This window comes from Microcaecilia unicolor, chromosome 1 (assembly GCF_901765095.1).
Source record: "Microcaecilia unicolor chromosome 1, aMicUni1.1, whole genome shotgun sequence".
Taxonomy (NCBI): domain Eukaryota; kingdom Metazoa; phylum Chordata; class Amphibia; order Gymnophiona; family Siphonopidae; genus Microcaecilia; species Microcaecilia unicolor.
Genome location: NC_044031.1, coordinates 718,258,909 through 718,278,449, shown reverse-complemented (window position 1 = coordinate 718,278,449; position 19,541 = coordinate 718,258,909). Strand labels below are relative to the sequence as shown.

Sequence of the window (19,541 nt, the reverse complement as noted above, 5' to 3'; positions counted from 1 at the left end):
AAGTCACACCCTTAGGGAGAGATATCCAATTTTTGCAGCTTGATATGGAAAAAAAATCAGTTTATATTTAACACTGTTTGCTGTGGGAAAGTTGCAAATATTAATATTTTAGTACTGCATTAAACTGTACAGGCATTATAATATTAGAAAGGTGTGTCATCTCCTTTGGAAGTTCAAATCATGGGCATGGATCTGCATTGATTTTAGGTACTGATGCGGAAAAAGCCTTTGATAGAGTGTATTGGCCATATTTGTTCTTGACCTTAGAAAAAGTGAGCATAATGGGGGGAATTTTTACACTGCATTCAAACTGTGGAGGAGTGGCCTAGTGGTTAGGGTGGTGGACTTTGGTCCTGAGGAACTGAGTTAGATTCCTGGCACAGGCAGCTCCTTGTGACTCTGGGCAAGTCACTTAACCCTCCATTGCCTACTGCATTGAGCTTGCCATGAGTGGGAAAGCGCAGGGTACAAATGTAACAAAAAAAACCTATCTGCAGGGATCCCCTAGCTAGCTTGCACATTAATTGGACCTATACTGATACATTTAGCTTAGCGAGAGGGGTACACCAAGGTTGTGCGTTGTCACTGCTCCTCTTTGCCTTGGCGATGGAACCCTTAGCACAAGTCTCGCTGAGTAAGATGATTCGGGGTATTACTTGTGGGGGGATTCATCAAAAGAACTTTCTTTTTGCTGATGATGTGCTTTTTACCCTCACGGAACCACAGTCCTCTTTGTCAGGGGTTATGGATATATGCCAGGTTTTTGGGGAAGTTTCTGTTTTTTTCTATCAATCCCTCTAAATCTGAATTGTTAAGATTTCGCTATCTCCATCAGAACAATTGGATATCAAAAAAACTTTTCCATTTAAGTGGGCCACCAATCATATTCATTACTTGGGGATAAATATAACTGCAACTTTAGATAAACTATATCAAGCAAACTACCCTACATTGTTAAAATCACTTTGGATGGACGTTTTCCGGCAATAAAAATGGTGATACTCCTGAAATTATTATATCTTTTTACAGCACTTTCAATTTCTCTATCAGAGGCCTTTTTCAGTCACTTACATAAGAAGGAGGAGTGGCCTAGTGGTTAGGGTGGTGGACTTTGGTCCTGAGGAACTGAGTTCAGTTCCCACTTCAGGCACAGGCAGCTCCTTGTGACTCTGGGCAAGTCACTTAACCCTCCATTGCCCCATGTAAGCCGCATTGAGCCTGCCATGAGTGGGAAAGCACGGGGTACAAATGTAACAAAAATAAGGTGTTTTGCTATTCGTCTTAAATCTATGTATGGGCAGGGCAGTGATTTATGCTGGTGCGGTTGAGGGGCACAGGGGAGCTTTTTACATATATGGTGGAATACCCTATAGCACAGTCTTTTTGGGACCAGGTTATGTAATTAGCATCGGATATATTGTGCCTGTCTCTCCCCAAAACCACTGCTGGCTGTTTGCTTAATATTGGTCCCCTGGCTGTGCCTCGCGATAGGAGGAAGTTAGTTCATATGATTGCTACAGCAAGACACTTGATACTAGCCTTTGCCTAAAAAGTGCCTAGTCTGCCAGGTCGCTCTGCTCTGCTATCCAAGTTGAATCATATACATTTAAGTACATAAGTGTTGCCATACTGAGAAAGACCGAAGGTCCATCAAGCCCAGTATCCTGTTTCCAACAGTGGCCAATCCAGATCACAAGTACCTGGCAAGATCCCAAAACAGTACAATACATTTTATGTTGCTTATCCCAGAAATAAGAAGTGGATTTTCCCAAAGTCCATTTTAATAATGGCTTATGGACTTTTCTTTTAGGAAGCTATCCAAACCTTTTTTAAGCCCCGCTAAGTTAACTGCATTTACCACATCGATGTCTAAATTGACAGCGATTAAGAGGAACAAGCTTTCATCATTCAACCATATCTGGGATAGTTACTCTACTTGGTTGGATTCTACACTATCAGCTCCTACTATGGCTACTTCATCTTTTGCTTGCATTTGCTTGTGCAACCTCCTCTGTGTGGCCTGAGTTAGGGGGTGGGGGAAGGGAGTTTTGAAAAGGGGAGGAAGGGGGGAAGGGGTTGATGTGAGCACTGTTATGGTTTTATATTAGCTACATACTGAAGGATTAGGTATGTCAAAAGCTGCGATCAGTAAACTTCTGTTTATATGCTTTGAAAACTTTAAATAAAACATAAAAAAAAAACTGTACAGGCATTTATATTAAAATGTCACGAGTCTATGCAAAACACACCTGAAGCAGACTTTTCACTCCATCTCTGAAATTATCAGCAGCCACCGCAGCATAAAAGGCTTTCCTTTGGTTCTTGGTAAGCCAGGCCTGATTTTTCAGGACGCCACTATTCATTTCTTTTACACTCTGCTTCCGTGGTCCCTGTACAATCCAACAAAATACTAGTAAAAAAAGCATACCTTGGTACTGAAAATAAGTTTTTGTAACGTGGGACTAATGTACAAAGAGAATAATTTTTAAAAAACTAGGCTGAACACCAAAAAGGAAAACTTAGTTAGATCACAGAAAAGTAGGCAAATACTCCCGCTATACAGCTAGCAGCGGTGAGCATTTTGCTGCCTGCTGCCGGTGTTATTCCTGGATATTCAATGCCAGGCCCTGTCTGTGCTTCAGCATTGAATATCTGGGGTTTTTGAGTCGGCTGACACATAAGTCAATATTCAGCCTTTGACCGTATAAGCCAAACCACTTAAAGATAGGACTGCTATTCATGTGTCCCAAATTAAGTGGCATGGTGAGTGACTATCGGCACTTAACCTGACTCTGCCCCTGGAATGCCCACAAATTAGTTGCTTTGAATTCGGCCCTAACCGGTCATTTTCACCAAAGAAAACCAGTTAAGTATCACTGAAAATAACCAGACAGTCGCGAACAAGCAATGTAACTACTCGGCGGACATTTCCGGCCAGTTACATCATTTTGAGTACCATCCGGATATTTTATATGAGGTTGCGCTTTTTATAAAATATGTATAGTGCCAGATGAAGATAATGTGTATAAGGCAAGTGCAGAACAGTGCCAGCATTTTGATAAAGAACCCCATCAAAATAATTCACATTTCCAGATCAGGACCCTATGTAGCGCCATTTACACATGTAAGTTGTAATTTTATAAAATGAGGGACATGTGTGCATACGCAGTGCCACTTACATGTGTATGCAGTGAATTTTATAAATGTGAATGCATGATGGCAGGAAGGAAGGGAGCCTTCCTCAGAAAGGCAGCTTTTGTTGCAGAAGTGGCACATTTTGCATATGTAGAATCCCAGGTGAAGCTACACATTTTTTGAATGCTCCTGCTGTGCATGCCACCAAATATACATGTTTTTTCTACATCCTTATAGTTGTTTTACAAAAGGCTCTTTGTGCAACAAGCATTTTATAAAAAAACTTCCAGGTCAATATTCAGTCACCACAGTCAGCCTTTTACTTCAACAGTGGCAGTGTTGAATACATGTAGAGACTGGTGACCATTGCTGCTCAAAGGAATAGCGGTGATGTTCAGTCCACTATCTGTACAGCTAAGCACTTTAATTAAGTGGTCCTTTTACTAAGGTGTGTTAACTGATTTAATGCACGCTAACAATTATGCCAAGATGCCTATTATATTCCTATGGGCATCCTTATTATTTAGCGCATGCTAATTGTTAACATACACTAAATCCATTAGTGCACCTTAGTAAAAGGACCCCTTAGTTTTTTTTGCTGTTCTACCTTAAACCTGATAGCTATATGGATAGTGTCTAAACATTGCTAGTTATGTGTACAGTTAGAAGGAATTATGCAAGATATACCCCTATTCTGCCCCAATCACAAATGACAATCCCTCTGCACCCCACCGCATCAGAAAATCATCTCTGCTGCAGTTGTTGCCCGAGCAGCAGCGGCAGCAGCGCTCACAGGCTGCCTGCAGTCTGCACTGGGACAGCATCGAGTCACAAACAGTGACCAATGTACAAAGAGGAATCTGTGCAATTTATTTGCATGCCTTTCCCTTTGTGCATCAGTCGATGTTTGCAACTCGTTAACTTCTTGCATGGCTGTCATTTTTTATGGGACCCTTTGTGCATCAGGCCCATAGGTCGTATTTGCAAGGGGGATGTACACATGGGTGGTGCATGGGCTCCTGCTCGGTTAAACCCCTATGAATATTGACCCCAGTGTTTCTAGTAGAACTATGCTGCTTTAAGTATAAAAACATTATTAAATTTCTTTGGCATCAACTACTTCCTGCCTTCATTTTATTCAGTGGTATGTTCTGTTGTGACCAGGGTAACTATTTTTTATTACTTCTAATGGGTCTTGTAGCTATTGTACTAACTGGACTACAACTTCAGAATGCATTGGATTAGAAAAAAAGATGTGACTTTAATATCTATATTTACAACTTTTCATTAAGACTATTCCTACAATTTGTTACAAGATCGTGACCCTGCAGTATATTTAACCTGACTGACAAATTTATCGCCTTTGCATTTCTCCACAATTGTAATAAACCGAATCAATCATTGCAGGACTTTCGTTTCATTTTGATGGACTTACATGAATCTCTTATAAAACATCCTTAATCATTACTTACTACGAACACTTCACAACAGATGCAGAGACCCGTATGCTTGGTAAACAAATGTGTCATATCTAGCAGGGCAGGTCTTGTCATGGGTCCTCCTGTTAGTACAAGACACTGTGGCCTGAGGGGGAAAAATGCAGCCAGCTCAATTCAACTTGGTCAGCTTTGTACATCAGTATTAATAAAGAAAGGTTATCTAGTCTGAGGCATCTGCAGTACAATACTGCAAGTGTTACCTGAAGTTCTTCACATGATCGTCCACAGCAGTCAGATCCAAGGCTCCGTTTAGGGCATTGACAAAGTAAAGAGCCTGAGCTGATGAACCCCAGTTTACATCTACAGAGGTGTGAATATAGATATGTTATTTCAGACTAAACTAGGTCTTCTAAAACTTGTCATTTAGGTTAGATGGAAACGCAGATGTGCAGCTGAAATTTAAGCATTAAAGTTAAAGCATGCTTGGATTCATAAGAAGCAATATGAATCATTTTTAATACTCTGAACCCCCTTTCATCCTTTAATTATAGGTTGGTATGACATTGCAAAGAGCATGAAGAACTGCTAAGCTAATTGCTTTCAAATTGTTTTCATGGTGTATTATCCCAGTGAACAGTTCTGAAAAGCACATGAAATAACATAATAAAAATGCAAATAGAACCGACGCTACCTGACTCTGAAAGATGAGCTGGAAAGTCAGGAACCCAAACGCAGCAAGCTTCACCTGATCCTCTCTGCAAGTGCTAACTCAGAACTTTGTTCTACTGAACTAGATCTTTCTCTTGGACTCCATTATTGCTGGTTTTAATCATTGGCTCCCGTACCAATTATCATTTTACCCTAGACACAATGTAGACAACCCCATTGAAAGTGACTGGTGTGGGTTTTCCTGTTTAGCTTTTTTCAAATTCTTTACATTTTATAAACATCATTGGGTGATTTGTTGTACTTTCAGTGGAAAGTGAGGACACAGAGAAATGAGCAAACTATCTCGTTTTATTTTAGAACAGCTTTGATACCAAAAATATTTCCTGGATGCTCGTGTATCAGCAGGAGATGTCGAACACCTTAGCAAATGAGGAATCATATTGGGCAGTGGGAGTGCATCTTTGTTTCGTGACCAAACGTTCACAGTTTACCTTACCTGGTTTCTTGTATGTAACATAAATAAAAAGGAACAGCTCTACTGCATAAGTGATAAGAGCTGCCCGCCAGTCGATCACGAACATGACGCCACAGCACAGAACTGCTCCAAAAAGAGACACCCACATATTGTAATATTTGAAAGCAGGTCTCCAGCCTACGTGACAGAAGGAACAGATGGACATTAAGTATACGCAGAACTGTGGAAGACAAGAAATCAGTGTTCTTAACAGGTTTTAACTGGGACAAATTGAGGGGCATTTTCGAACGGGGACGCCCATCTCTAAGGACGCCCATCTCCGAGGATGGCACCGCGAAGGGGGGGGGGGGCGACCGTATTTTCGAAACGAGATGGCCGGCCATCTTTCATTTCAATAATACGGTTGGGGCCACCCAAATGTCAGAAATGGCCGGGTTTGAGATGGCCGGCCTCGGTTTTCGCCCATAATGGAAACCGAGGCTGGCGATCTCAAACCCGGCTAAATCCAAGGCATTTGGTCGTGGGAGGGGCCAGGATTCGTAGTGCACTGGTCTCCCTCACATGCCAGGACACCAACCGGGCACCCTAGGTAGCACTACAGTGGACTTCGCAAATTGGTCCCAGGTGCATAGTTCCCTTACCTTGGGTGCTGAGCCCCCCCAACCCTCCCCAAAACCCACTCCCCACAACTATACACCACTACCATAGTCCTAAGGGGTGAAGGGGGGCACCTACATGTGGGTACAGTGGGTTTCGGGTGGGTTTTGAAGGGCTCCCATTTTCCACCACAAGTGTAACAGGTAGGGGGGGGATGGGCCTGGGTCCGCCTGCCTGAAGTCCACTGCACCCACTACAACTGCTCCAGGGACTTGTATACTGCTGCGATGGATCTGAGTATGACATTTGAGGCTGGCATAGAGACTGGCAAAAAAAGTTTTTAAAGTTGTTTTTTTGCGGGTGGGAGGGAGTTGGTGACCACTGGGGGAGTCAGGGGAGGTGATCCCCGATTCCCTCCGGTGGTCATCTGGTCAGTTCGGGCACTTTTTTGGGGCCTGGACCTGAAAATAAGGGACCAAATAAAGTGGACCAAATTCTCGCCAGGGACGCCCTTCTTTTTTCCATTATCGGGCGAAGCCAGCCATCTCAAAGCACGCCCCGTCCCGCCTTCGCTACCCACCGAAACGCCCCCTTGAAGTTTGGCCGGCTCCACGATGGAAAACAGTTGAAGCCGGCCAAAATCGGCTTTCGATTATACCAATTTGGCCGGCTTTAGGAGATCGCCGGCCATCTCCCGATTTGTGTCGGAAGATGGCCGGCGATCTCCTTCGAAAATAAGCTGGATTGGAGCCAGAGAGCAATCCAGTGAAGGAGGTATTCTAAAAGGCATTTCCTGAACTGTAGTATGAAATAGGCCAGTAATGTGGTCACAGCTGGGACATTCAGGTTCAAAGGGACATGGTTTCAATGGACTGATATGTATCAGTGTATTCTCCATCTTAGATTGGGAATACACGTACATTTTGAATAATTTCCCTGTCAGTACCTAAACCTCCTCTGAGGCATGCATAAACTTCTGCAAAGTGCTTGTTTCAGCTAGAGCTTGAAATGAATGTACCTTTCTACAAGCTTTTGGGCGTTGTTCCTTAATTGGCTGCACTTAAATATATAAGTGACTGGAATATGACTCTTATACATATAGTTGCTGGTACTTATACATGGAAGAAGCAAAAACCAACGCTTGCAAGTATAATCGCTACCACTTACAGTATACAGGTAAGCTATAGTGATGCTGCTGTTATGCAAAAGAAAAACAGTGATGAGAAAATCAGAGATCAACTGGGAGCAATAGCACTGCAAAAGAAAGCAAACTGGGTTTTATGACCCTCATAGTGTCTTTTATTTCATTAATCAAAAAGGCTGACCTGGTGATTTTGCATATGATGCATGGAAACAGGAGAAGTTAATTAGGGCATATGAAGCCAGGAAGAAGTTGGAGATGATGGGTGCAATGACGTTCAGCTCGGCTATAAAAGAAAAACAAACAACACAAACCCATTTTCACACACAGGTTTAGTAGTGTTCATGAATATTGCACAGCCCAAAACTATTCCCACAACACTATTACACTGGTAGGGTCCTAAAGTTATTGGACTAAATTCAATTACTTTTAGGCGCAACCATTTACAACAGTGAAACCCAATTGTAAATCCCTGTGTCTAAGGCGGTCTTTTACAAAGCTGATTTTTACTGCAAGCTAAAAACGCTAGTGTGGCTCTGTAAAAGGCCCCCCCTAAATTAGGTACAGATCAAGAATAAACTGTGGGAATGCCCCAATCTGCCCTTGACTGTGCCCTTGAGTGTATAATTAAATAAAGAGATTGTTCCTATCTACGTCACCTACTGGTGTTGTTCAAGAGCCTACTCCTCCTACTCCCCCTTTCCTCAGATTCTACTTTTCGTAGGAATTTGTGTACCTCCACCCTTGTGGTGGTTTGGCTTGCTTGTAAGTGTAAGCCCTGCCCACACCCCTCCCAGTCTCCACCCATTGGTACACCCCTTGTATATATGTGCTATGTATTTACAGAATAGTGCTTAGGTGGAAATTCTCATGTACATGCGCACATGAACAGATATGCTCATACATGTTAGTATTCTAAACTATTATGTGCATACCCCCTCATTCTATAAAAGTTGCCTAAAGTTAGTCATCAACCCCCACCCCCCGGATTTTATAAATGACATGTTATCCTGAGATGTGCACTCAACTAAATTGGCTAATGAGCCAATTAGTGCCAATAATTGGGTGCTAACAATCACTGGCATTAATTGGCAGCACTTTGGATTTGTGTGTGCATCTTTCTAAGCGCTATTCTATAAAGATTTGCACGCAAATCTTATAGCGTGCAACTCAAAAGGGGTAGTGTTAAGTAGATGGGTGGGAATAGGATCAGAGGAACAGGTAGTTAGTTTCGAGGAGGAAATAAGATGTGTAGTTTCCTCTTCAGTGATTTCAGAAAAGGAGGCAGGGGTTGGAGGGTTGAGAGAATGGACTAAGGGAAGGAGAGGTGGAGGTGACCTGGTTGAGAATTCAAGTTTAATCTTCTGAACCTTATCATGAAAGAACTCAGTCAGAGTCTGGGGGGAAAGTGAAGGGGGGGGGGGTTGGAGGTGAAGGCACTTTGAGGAGAGAGTTCAGTGTGGCAAAGAGACGTTGAGGGTTTGAGCCAAGAGAATTTTTCAACTGGATGTAATAGTCCTGTTTGGCAAGTAAAAGAGCAGACTGGAAGGAGGTCAGCAAGAATTTGAAATGTATGAAGTCAGGCGTTCGGCAGAGCGGGCACAGGAATGTAGGTAGTGGATTCTAAAGATCAGCCAAGGCTGGGATTTGGAACATTTTACAGAATGGGGAATGGGAGGAGCAAGAGTATCCAGAGCAGAGGAGAGAATAGTATTATAGGAAGAGACAGCTTCATTGACAGACTTGGATAAAATAGTGGTAGAGAAGAGATTTGAAACATTGGAGGACAGAGTAGAAGGGTCAATAGCCTGAAGATTCCTAAATGTATTGGTTAAGATTGGACGGGACTGGGGAGGAGGTTGTTTAAGTGTGAAAGTTATCAGATGATGGTCAGAGAGGGGAAGAGTTGAGGCACAGAAACTGGAGAGTGAGCAGTTTGAGAAGAGGATAAGCTCAAGACAGTGGCCATTCTGGTGAGTGGGGGCAGTGGAGCACAGTTGAAGATTGAAAGAGTGTCAGGTCTCTCGGGGAAATGTGAGCCCTTGGGCCGCTGTCATGGAGGTGGCAGCAGCAGGCAAAACCACCCAGCAGGAGACAGGCAACCCTAAGACGGGCTGAAGTAGACAGGACTGGAGTGGCTGGGCTGGAGCTGAAGAGGGAAGCAACAAGGAATCCAGGAACAACGTCCTACAGCAGGGTTCAGGCTTGAGAAGCAGGATACAGGATACTCAATACAGGCTTCTCCCACAGGATTCAGGAAACTGGCACAGCTTGACTGGATCCAAGTTCACCCCAAACACTAGGCAGGCAGGATGTCCATGGAAGCTTAGCTTGGCAGGAAAGAGGACACAGGAGCTACATACAAGCTAAGCTCAAGGGAATGGGAATGACAGATACACTTGCCAGAGGAAGGGTAAGACTGGAGCTACAGTACCTAACAGATAGAAAGGAGAGAAATGACTGCAGCATCAGCCGCTAACCAACCTCAGACAGGGAGCAGAGCCACTGCACAGGGATAACAGAAAGGCAAGAAGCCCACAGAGAATAATATACACAGAAAGGCTGAAAGCCTACAGGTCAGAGAGATGCACCCAGAAAGGCTAGAAGCCCACAGAAAGGCTGGAAACCCTCAGGCCGCAGTAATACACCCAGAAGGCCTGGAAGCCCACAGATAAAGGGATATACACAGATAGACTGGAGGCCCTCAGAGCAATGGGGCACAGAAGAGCTGGAAGCCCACAAAGCAATGGCCACAGAAGGACTGGAAGCCCACAGAGCAATAAACACAGAAGGGCAGAAAGCCCACAGAGCAATAATACCCTGAGCCAGAAGGCAAGGCCCACAGGTGATAGTAACTAGCAAAGCAGAAGAGCTGGAAGCCCACAAGAAAAGACAAGGAAAGCTAACTGTGCAAACAGCACACTAACCTTGGGACCTAAGGCACTGCGTAGGCATTGGCAATGCAAAGGCAATGAAGACTAGAACAGCAGTTCCTTAAGGAGGCCCTGACAGATGAGGTCACCCCTTCAGGCCACAGGCAGGGAGCATACAGAAGCCCAGAGAGTCCTAACCCACACAGGTGTAGTCTAGTGAGGTAATTAGTGTCAGGCTGGAAGCAACCAGCCCACCCAGCATGAGACAGAGCTGCCTCAGGAACAGCCCACTGAAGTACAGAGAGGCCCAATACACACAAGTGTAGAGTAGTGAAGCAATTAGAGCAGCCAGCCCACAGAGACAGAGCTAACTCAGGAACAGTATCCTGAAGCACAGAGAGGTTAAACCCACACAGGTGCAGTATACTGAGGCAATCAGCGCCATGCTGGAAGTGGCCAGCACCCAGAGACAGAAACAGAGCAAACTCAGAAGTAGACAGAAACCAGCACAGACACTGATTCCCAGAAATAGGGTAAGTCTGAGGGTGGTCACGACCACAGACGTGACAAAGAGAATGTTAAAGCAAGAAACTGCGAACATAAGAGTCAGAGGGATCATTAGCATGAATGTTAAAATCCCCAAGAATGAGGGAAGGAGATGAAGGTTCAAGAAAGAAGGAAAGCCAAGCATCAATGTCAGTGAGAAAGGAAGAAAGGGACTTATCAGGGGGTCGATAAATGACTGCTACTCGGAGAGGCAGAGGAGCAAATAGACGGATGGAGTGGACTTTGAAGGAAGAAAAACAATGAGACTGAGGTAGAAGAAGAGGTTGAAATCTACAAGAGGGTGAAAGTATAGCCCGACACCATATCCGCGGGGCAAGGAGTATGGAAGAAAAGATAACCTCCATGGCATAGGGCCGCGACTGAAGCAGAGTCTTCAGGGTAAAGCCAAGTTTCAGTTAGCCCACTATCCTGTTTCCAACAGTGGCCAATCCAGGTCACAAGTACCTGGCAGAAACCCAAATACTAGCAACATTCATGCTATGAATCCCAGGGCAAGCAGTGGCATCCCCCTTGTCCATCTCAATAGCAGACTATGGACTTTTCCTCCAGGACAACCTTTTTTAAACCCAGATACAATAACCTCTGTTACCACATCCTCCAGAAAAGAGTTCCAGAGTTTAACTATTGTTTGAGTGAAAAAATATTTCCTCCTATTTGTTTTAAAAGTATTTTCATGTAATTTCATTGAGTGTCCCCTGGTCTTTCTACTTTTTTGAAAGAGTGGACTAACACGGCTACCACACTCCTCTACTTGAAAGAGTAAAAAATTGATTTTTTTTTTTTGTTATATTTGTACCCTGCACTTTCCCACTCATGGCAGGCTCAATGTAGCTTACATGGGGCAATGGAGAGTTAAGTGACTTGCCCAGAGTCACAAGGAGCTGCCTGTGCCTGAAGTGGGAATTGAACTCAGTTCTTCAGGACCAAAGTCCACCACCCTAACCACTAGGCCACTCCTCAGGATTTTATAGACCTCAATCATATCCCCCCTCAGTCATCTCTTTTCCAAGCTGAAGAGCCCTGTAAGTTGTGCATATAAATTCAGACCTGCACCCAATTTGTGCACACAACTTAATTGACTAAAGAGCCAATCAGAATACTATGCTTAAAGATTTGGTAAATTTGCGAAGAAAATCTGAAAACTTTGAAAACTACTCTAGAAGTAAAAATTTGCGTTTTATTAATTTTCCTGTTCAAAAACTAATTTCACCTTGAGAAATGTTAAAAAATTACCTTAAAGAGGTGTTAGAGATAGGGGAGGAAAATATCCCCCATTTTGAGTAAGTTTTTTTTATTTCCCTATTAAAGGAGAAAATAAGAGATTGCTGCAAGATAATCAACCACCAGATGTTTCAGCCCTATTGGAGACTACAGACCTGGAACAATTAACTACCACTTTGGTAGCTACAGTGGCACTGTCACCTGACAAAATTTGGATTTTGAGACTTTTTTTCCAAAAGAAAGACAAATTGTTTAAAGGATTTAAAGTCCGAATTTACCCTGATGTGTCGAGAGACACGCAAAAAAGACGTCAGCAATTCCTTCAATTACGGCAACAGACACTTCAAGTAGGAGCTACATTTTTCCTTAAATATCCATGCAAGTGTTTGGTCGGTTACCAATCACAGAAATATGTTTTTTATGATCCCTCTCAAATGACAACATTTATCTCAGCAAGACAAGATGGATGTAATGACACCTAGAAGCTCTTGTAATTAGGAATAAATCCGATAGATGTCCAGTTATGTAAAATAGTTTAAAGAGGTTTTCGTTAACATAAATTGCAAAGTCTCCACTTTAAGGGCATCTTGGGATCTTTGATGAGGACTTATGAGAAATTAATAATTAGTAATTTCCTCCGTGTACAAGCTTTTGTTTTTCTTCTTTTTACTTTGTATATTAATGTCTCTTTTCTGTACAAGTGTTATTGCTTGTAAAATTATTGAAAGAAATGATAAATAAAAAAAAAAAAATAAAAAAATAAAGAACCAATCAGCACTGATAATTGTGCGATAACAAGCAATTATCGGCACTAATTGGCAATAATTAGAATTTACACACACATCCTTTTTTTAGTCGTATTCTATAAAGAGGTGTGTGTAAATTCTTGTGCACATGCCCAAAAAAGGGGGCATAGTCATGGGAGGAGCATGGGCAGGTTGGGGGCATTCGTACAATTTATACGCACTTTTGTAGAATTAAGGGAATCCATGCCAAATTTACACATGGGGATTTACACCAGGTTTTCATTACATAAGTACATAAGTAATGCCACACTGGGAAAAGACCAAGGGTCCATTGAGCCCAGCATCCTGTCCACGACAGCGGCCAATCCAGGCCAAGGGCACCTGGCAAGCTTCCCAAACGTACAAACATTCTATGTTATTCCCGGAATTGTGGATTTTTCCCAAGTCCATTTAGTAGCAGTTTATGGACTTGTCCTTTAGGAAACCGCCTAACCCCTTTTTAAACTCTGCCAAGCTAACCGCCTTCACCACATTCTCCGGCAACGAATTCCAGAGTTTAATTATGTGTTAGGTGAAGAAAGATTTTCTCCGATTTGTTTTAAATTTACTACACTGTAGTTTCATCGCATGTCCCCTAGTCCTAGTATTTTTGGAAAGCGTGAACAGACGCTTCACATCCACCTGTTCCACTCCACTCATTATTTTATATACCTCTATCATGTCTCCCCTCAGCCGTCTCTTCTCCAAGCTGAAAAGCCCAAGCCTCCTTAGTCTTTCTTCATAGGGAAGTCGTCCCATCCCCGCTATCATTTTAGTCGCCCTTCACTGCACCTTTTCCGATTCCACTATATCTTTCTTGAGATGCGGCGACCAGAATTGAACACAATACTCAAGGTGCGGTCGCACCATGGAGCGATATAACAGCATTATAACATCTCCACACCTGTTTTCCATACCTTTCCTAATAATACCCAACATTCTATTCGCTTTCCGAGCCGCAGCAGCACACTGAGCAGAAGGTTTCAGTGTGTTATCGACGACAACACCCAGATCCCTTTCTTGGTCCGTAACTCCTAACGTGGAACCTTGCATGATGTAGCTATAATTCGGGTTCTTTTTTCCCACATGCATCACCTTGCACTTGCTCACATTAAACGTCATCTGCCATTTAGCCACCCAGTCTCCCAGTCTCTTAAGGTCCTTCTGTAATTTTTCACAATCCTGTCGCGAGTTAACGACTTTGAATAACTTTGTGTCATCAGCAAATTTAATTACCTCGCTAGTTCCTCCCATCTCTAAATCATTTATAAATATATTAAAAAGCAGTGGTCCTAGCACAGACCCCTGAGGAACCCCACTAACTACCCTTCTCCATTGTGAGTACTGCCCATTTAACCCCAGTCTTTGTTTCCTATCCTTCAACCAGTTTTTAATCCACAATAGGAGGTTTCCTCCTATCCCATGACCCTCTAATTTCCTCTGTAACCTTTCATGAGGTACCTTGTCAAATGCTATTGGTGTAAATGGTCGACCCTTAAATGTAGTTGCGGTTCTCAGCACTAAGTGCTATTCTATAAACCATTCCTAACTTTAAGCGCGGTTTATAGAATAGCTTTAAGCGCAAATTTTTTTTTCAGCTCTGATTTTTTTTTAGGCCCATTTATACAGTGGGGGAAATAAGTATTTGATCCCTTGCTGATTTTGTAAGTTTGCCCACTGACAAAGACATGAGCAGCCCATAATTGAAGGGTAGGTTATTGGTAACAGTGAGAGATAGCACATCACAAATTAAATCCAGAAAATCACATTGTGGAAAGTATATGAATTTATTTGCATTCTGCAGAGGGAAATAAGTATTTAATCCCTCTGGCAAACAAGACCTAATACTTGGTGGCAAAACCCTTGTTGGCAAGCACAGCGGTCAGACGTCTTCTGTAGTTGATGATGAGGTTTGCACACATGTCAGGAGGAATTTTGGTCCACTCCTCTTTGCAGATCATCTCTAAATCATTAAGAGTTCTGGGCTGTCGCTTGGCAACTCGCATCTTCAGCTCCCTCCATAAGTTTTCAATGGGATTAAGGTCTGGTGACTGGCTAGGCCACTCCATGACCCTAATGTGCTTCTTCCTGAGCCACTCCTTTGTTGCCTTGGCTGTATGTTTTGGGTCATTGTCGTGCTGGAAGACCCAGCCACGACCCATTTTTAAGGCCCTGGCGGAGGGAAGGAGGTTGTCACTCAGAATTGTACGGTACATGGCCCCATCCATTCTCCCATTGATGCGGTGAAGTAGTCCTGTGCCCTTAGCAGAGAAACACCCCCAAAACATAACATTTCCACCTCCATGCTTGACAGTGGGGACGGTGTTCTTTGGGTCATAGGCAGCATTTCTCTTCCTCCAAACACGGCGAGTTGAGTTCATGCCAAAGAGCTCAATTTTTGTCTCATCTGACCACAGCACCTTCTCCCAATCACTCTCGGCATCATCCAGGTGTTCACTGGCAAACTTCAGATGGGCCGTCACATGTGCCTTCCGGAGCAGGGGGACCTTGCGGGCACTGCAGGATTGCAATCCGTTATGTCGTAATGTGTTACCAATGGTTTTCGTGGTGACAGTGGTCCCAGCTGCCTTGAGATCATTGACAAGTTCCCCCCTTGTAGTTGTAGGCTGATTTCTAACCTTCCTCATGATCAAGGATACCCCACGAGGTGAGATTTTGCGTGGAGCCCCAGATCTTTGTCGATTGACAGTCATTTTGTACTTCTTCCATTTTCTTACTATGGCACCAACAGTTGTCTCCTTCTCGCCCAGCGTCTTACTGATGGTTTTGTAGCCCATTCCAGCCTTGTGCAGGTGTATGATCTTGTCCCTGACATCCTTAGACAGCTCCTTGCTCTTGGCCATTTTGTAGAGGTTAGAGTCTGACTGATTCACTGAGTCTGTGGACAGGTGTCTTTCATACAGGTGACCATTGCCGACAGCTGTCTGTCATGCAGGTAACGAGTTGATTTGGAGCATCTACCTGGTCTGTAGGGGCCAGATCTCTTACTGGTTGGTGGGGGATCAAATACTTATTTCCCTCTGCAGAATGCAAATAAATTCATATACTTTCCACAATGTGATTTTCCGGATTTAATTTGTGATGTGCTATCTCTCACTGTTACCAATAACCTACCCTTCAATTATGGGCTGCTCATGTCTTTGTCAGTGGGCAAACTTACAAAATCAGCAAGGGATCAAATACTTATTTCCCCCACTGTAGAATCTAGGGGCCCTTTTACAAAGCGGCGGTAATCACAACACTGGCTTACCACTCACTAAAAAGCTTCCCAGTGGAAGTTTCCACCCCCAGTGCACTATCCGGCGCTACAGAAGCTGCAAAAATATTTTAATTTTTGCAGCATCAGTGTGTACTTGGCGGTAATCAGGCGGTGCAGCTCGCTGCCTGGTTACCCCCGGTTTAGCGTTGGAGCCCTTACCGCCACCTCAATGGGTGGTGGTAAGGGCTCCCCCTGATATGGCCACGCGGCAAGTGTTTCACTTGCTGAAATGGTCAACAATCACTGAAGAAAACAAACCTCCGCAATGGTAAAACCAAGAGAAAGGCACAGCGAAGGTGACAAGGTGGATGTCGATGAAACTACTACTGCACTCAAAAACATTTCACAGCAAGAGTTTATCAATAAACTCTTGCTGTGAACTTTTTTTGAGTCTAGTAGTAGTTTCATCGACATAATCTACCTTTTGTCACCTTCGCTGTGCCTTTCTCTTGCTGAAATGCCATTTCCTGAAAAAAGAAAGATGTACTGTTTACCCTGCTGCGGTAAAAGGGGGCCTTGGCGAGCATCAAAAACACTTTTGCCGCAGCTCAGTAAAAGGGGCCCTTAGGGAATAAGTGATTGACAGTAAATTGAGCAGAAGCACAGAGTAGCCACATACAGGCGATTCCAAGGTCTCACTTTTTAAAAGTGAGTTTTACAACCAGAAATATGAGACTCATCACACTGCACATACAGACTTATGGCTAACTTTCCTGTGGAAACTGAACCTATAAATCTCTGAGCCAAAATGAGAAGTGTACCAACCCCTTCCTTAATAATCTGGAGCCAGTTAGAAAGCCTACTGGAACTGAGAAGGGAACCACACACGCTCATGTCTTTGCCTTCCTGATTTATAAGTATTTTAAAAGCAGGGTGTTCGCAATCAAATAGCTTGTACTGTATTTATCTGCTTGTAAACCCTTCAAGTCTTGTTGAAAGAGGAGTGTAAATACTTCAGCAACTGTGGTAAAATCAGACTTATTACTCAGAGTATTATGGGTTATTAGTTCCCATTTTATCCTTTTTCAAACCTATCTTGCTACTTTTGCCATTTAAATTACAAAGATGTTTAAACAAGTGATTTTAGTCAAGCTCTGCTGTAAATACTGAAGAAGAAAGCACTCTCCACAACTTAGGGTTTCTAACATAGGACTTTGCAATTCCATTAACGTCTCTTGTAATGAAATCAAATATTGTTGCCCATAGTCACATTTATTTTAAAGAGAAGAGTCATATGGCTGAAAGTAAATATTTCATGTCTAAGGGGGCCTTTTATTAAACCACTTAGGAAATGGGCTTAGCATGTTTCCCACACACTAAGCTCATTTGTAATGTGGCAGTATTTATGCTATTTTTCAATTAATTTTTTTTCTGGTCATGCACTAATGTTCACATTAGCACCTGTTACCTGAAACTAGATAACATAGGAGCACTTACTGCCTCTTGTTTAGGAGGTGCTATGTGCTCCCAGGTTAACTGCATTATCCAGCTAGCGTGTACTAATGTGAACATGCTAGCTGGATAACGCTTCCATGGTCATTCCATGCACATAACATTGTTACATAATTTAGGAGCCTTTTTACTAAACCATGTTAAACACTAATGCGTGCTTAACACAGGAAAAAAGGCTTACCGCAAAACACACTACAGCTAATCATATGCTCTTTATTTTTAAAAATATTTTTGGGAGGGCACGTGTCATGTACAGGGCAGGGGCGTAGCCAGACTTCGACGGGAGGGGGGTCCAGAGCCCGAGGTGAGGGGGCACATTTTAGCCCCTCCCCTGGTACCACCGACCCCCCTCCCGCCTGCCGCCAACTTTCACCCCCCCCCGTTGCCGCAACCCTCTCGACCCCCCCTTCCTGCCACCAACCCTCTCCCACCGCGTACCTTTGCTGGTGGGGGACCCCAACCCCCACCAGCCAAGGTCCTCTTCTCGGCTGCGAGGCATTGCCAAATGATCTGATCAAGTTTGAATATGTTTCTGTGCGTGCGTCTGACATCAGACGCACGCACAGAAACTTGTTCAGATCATTCAGCAAGCAATGTCGCGTGGCCGAGTAGAGGACTTCGGCTGGCGGGGGATGGGGTCCCCCGCCAGCAAAGGTACGCAACGGCGGCGGGGGTGGGTTGGCGGCGGGAAGGGAGGGTCGAGAGGGTCGCGTCAATGGGTGTGGAAGTGTTATCTAGATGGCATGTTCATATTACTATGCACTAATCCCCAGATTCTATAGAGGTCACCCAAAATTGAGCACTGATATTTATATATGGGTCCGAAATCCGAGGGCAACTCAGTTGATTAATGGGCAATAACAAGCACCAATTAGGCACTAAAGTGGTGTTAACATGTACTTAATTGGAGCTGCACACAGATCTCCTCTGCAAGGTATTCTATAACATGGCACATAACGTTTCCTAACATGCAACCCAAAAGGGGGTGTGGCCATGGGAGGGGCCTGGGTATTCCTAAAAGTTAAGTACAATGTTATAGGATAATAGAACTAGGCGTAAGTCTGGCATCCACAGATACGACCTGTGAGCTATGCTAGTATTCTCTAAAGGTTGGGCACCCTTTATAGAATACAGGCTTCATGCAGATCTTCCTGGTGCCTATCTTTTGGCAGAGATGACAAAAGGAAGTCCGGTGCTCTTATGTCCTTTAATAAGTGTCTTCAAAACAATACGACTCGACACGGGCTGTGCATTGGCTGTAAAGCCTGCCTCAGGAGTCTCAAGATGTTGGCACAAGTATAGTGGCACCGATGCTCTCAGTAAAGAAAAAGAAATCATCCAATCGATATCTTTGCTCAAAAAAAACCCTTTTGCAGTGAACCAATTCACGCACTGTGAATTTATGGTACATTCACTGCTCACGAATTAGTTCACCACAAATGATTTTTTTTGAGTGAAGATATGGATTGGATGATTTCTTCCTGTTTACTGAGAACAATCGGTGCCACTATACTTGTGCCAACATCTTGAGATGCCTGAGGCAGACTTTTTAGCCAAAACACAACCCATGTCGAGTTGTTGTATCGTTTTGAAGATACTTGTTAAAGGACATAAGGACACCAGATTTCCTTTGTCACCTCCACCATTTCTTGCATTGTGTTGCAAAGTGTGGACTATTGTTCTTCTGTTTTTTTGGCACCATATACAGAATCGAGCCCTAATTGGCTAACATGGAGTTAAGCAAGAACACTTAGGGGGTCTTTTACTAAGCTACAGTAGCTTTTTTAGCTCGTGGTAGAAATCAGCTGGTGGTAAATGCTGAGATGCCCATTATATTCCTCCTACTTACTACTACTACTACTACTTATCATTTCTAAAGTGCTACAAGACGTACGTAGCACTGTACA

General features: G+C 43.5%; 1 protein-coding gene across 1 annotated transcript in view; it reads right to left on the bottom strand.

Annotated features, from left to right (window-relative positions):
• Positions 1 to 19,541, bottom strand: part of SLC12A1 (solute carrier family 12 member 1) — a 222,896-nt gene that overhangs the window by 78,312 nt on the left and 125,043 nt on the right. The window contains 5 exon segments of the mRNA XM_030189548.1: positions 2,250 to 2,390; positions 4,608 to 4,719; positions 4,835 to 4,934; positions 5,740 to 5,895; positions 7,641 to 7,742. Coding sequence (XP_030045408.1) covers positions 2,250 to 2,390; positions 4,608 to 4,719; positions 4,835 to 4,934; positions 5,740 to 5,895; positions 7,641 to 7,742 — 611 coding nt within the window.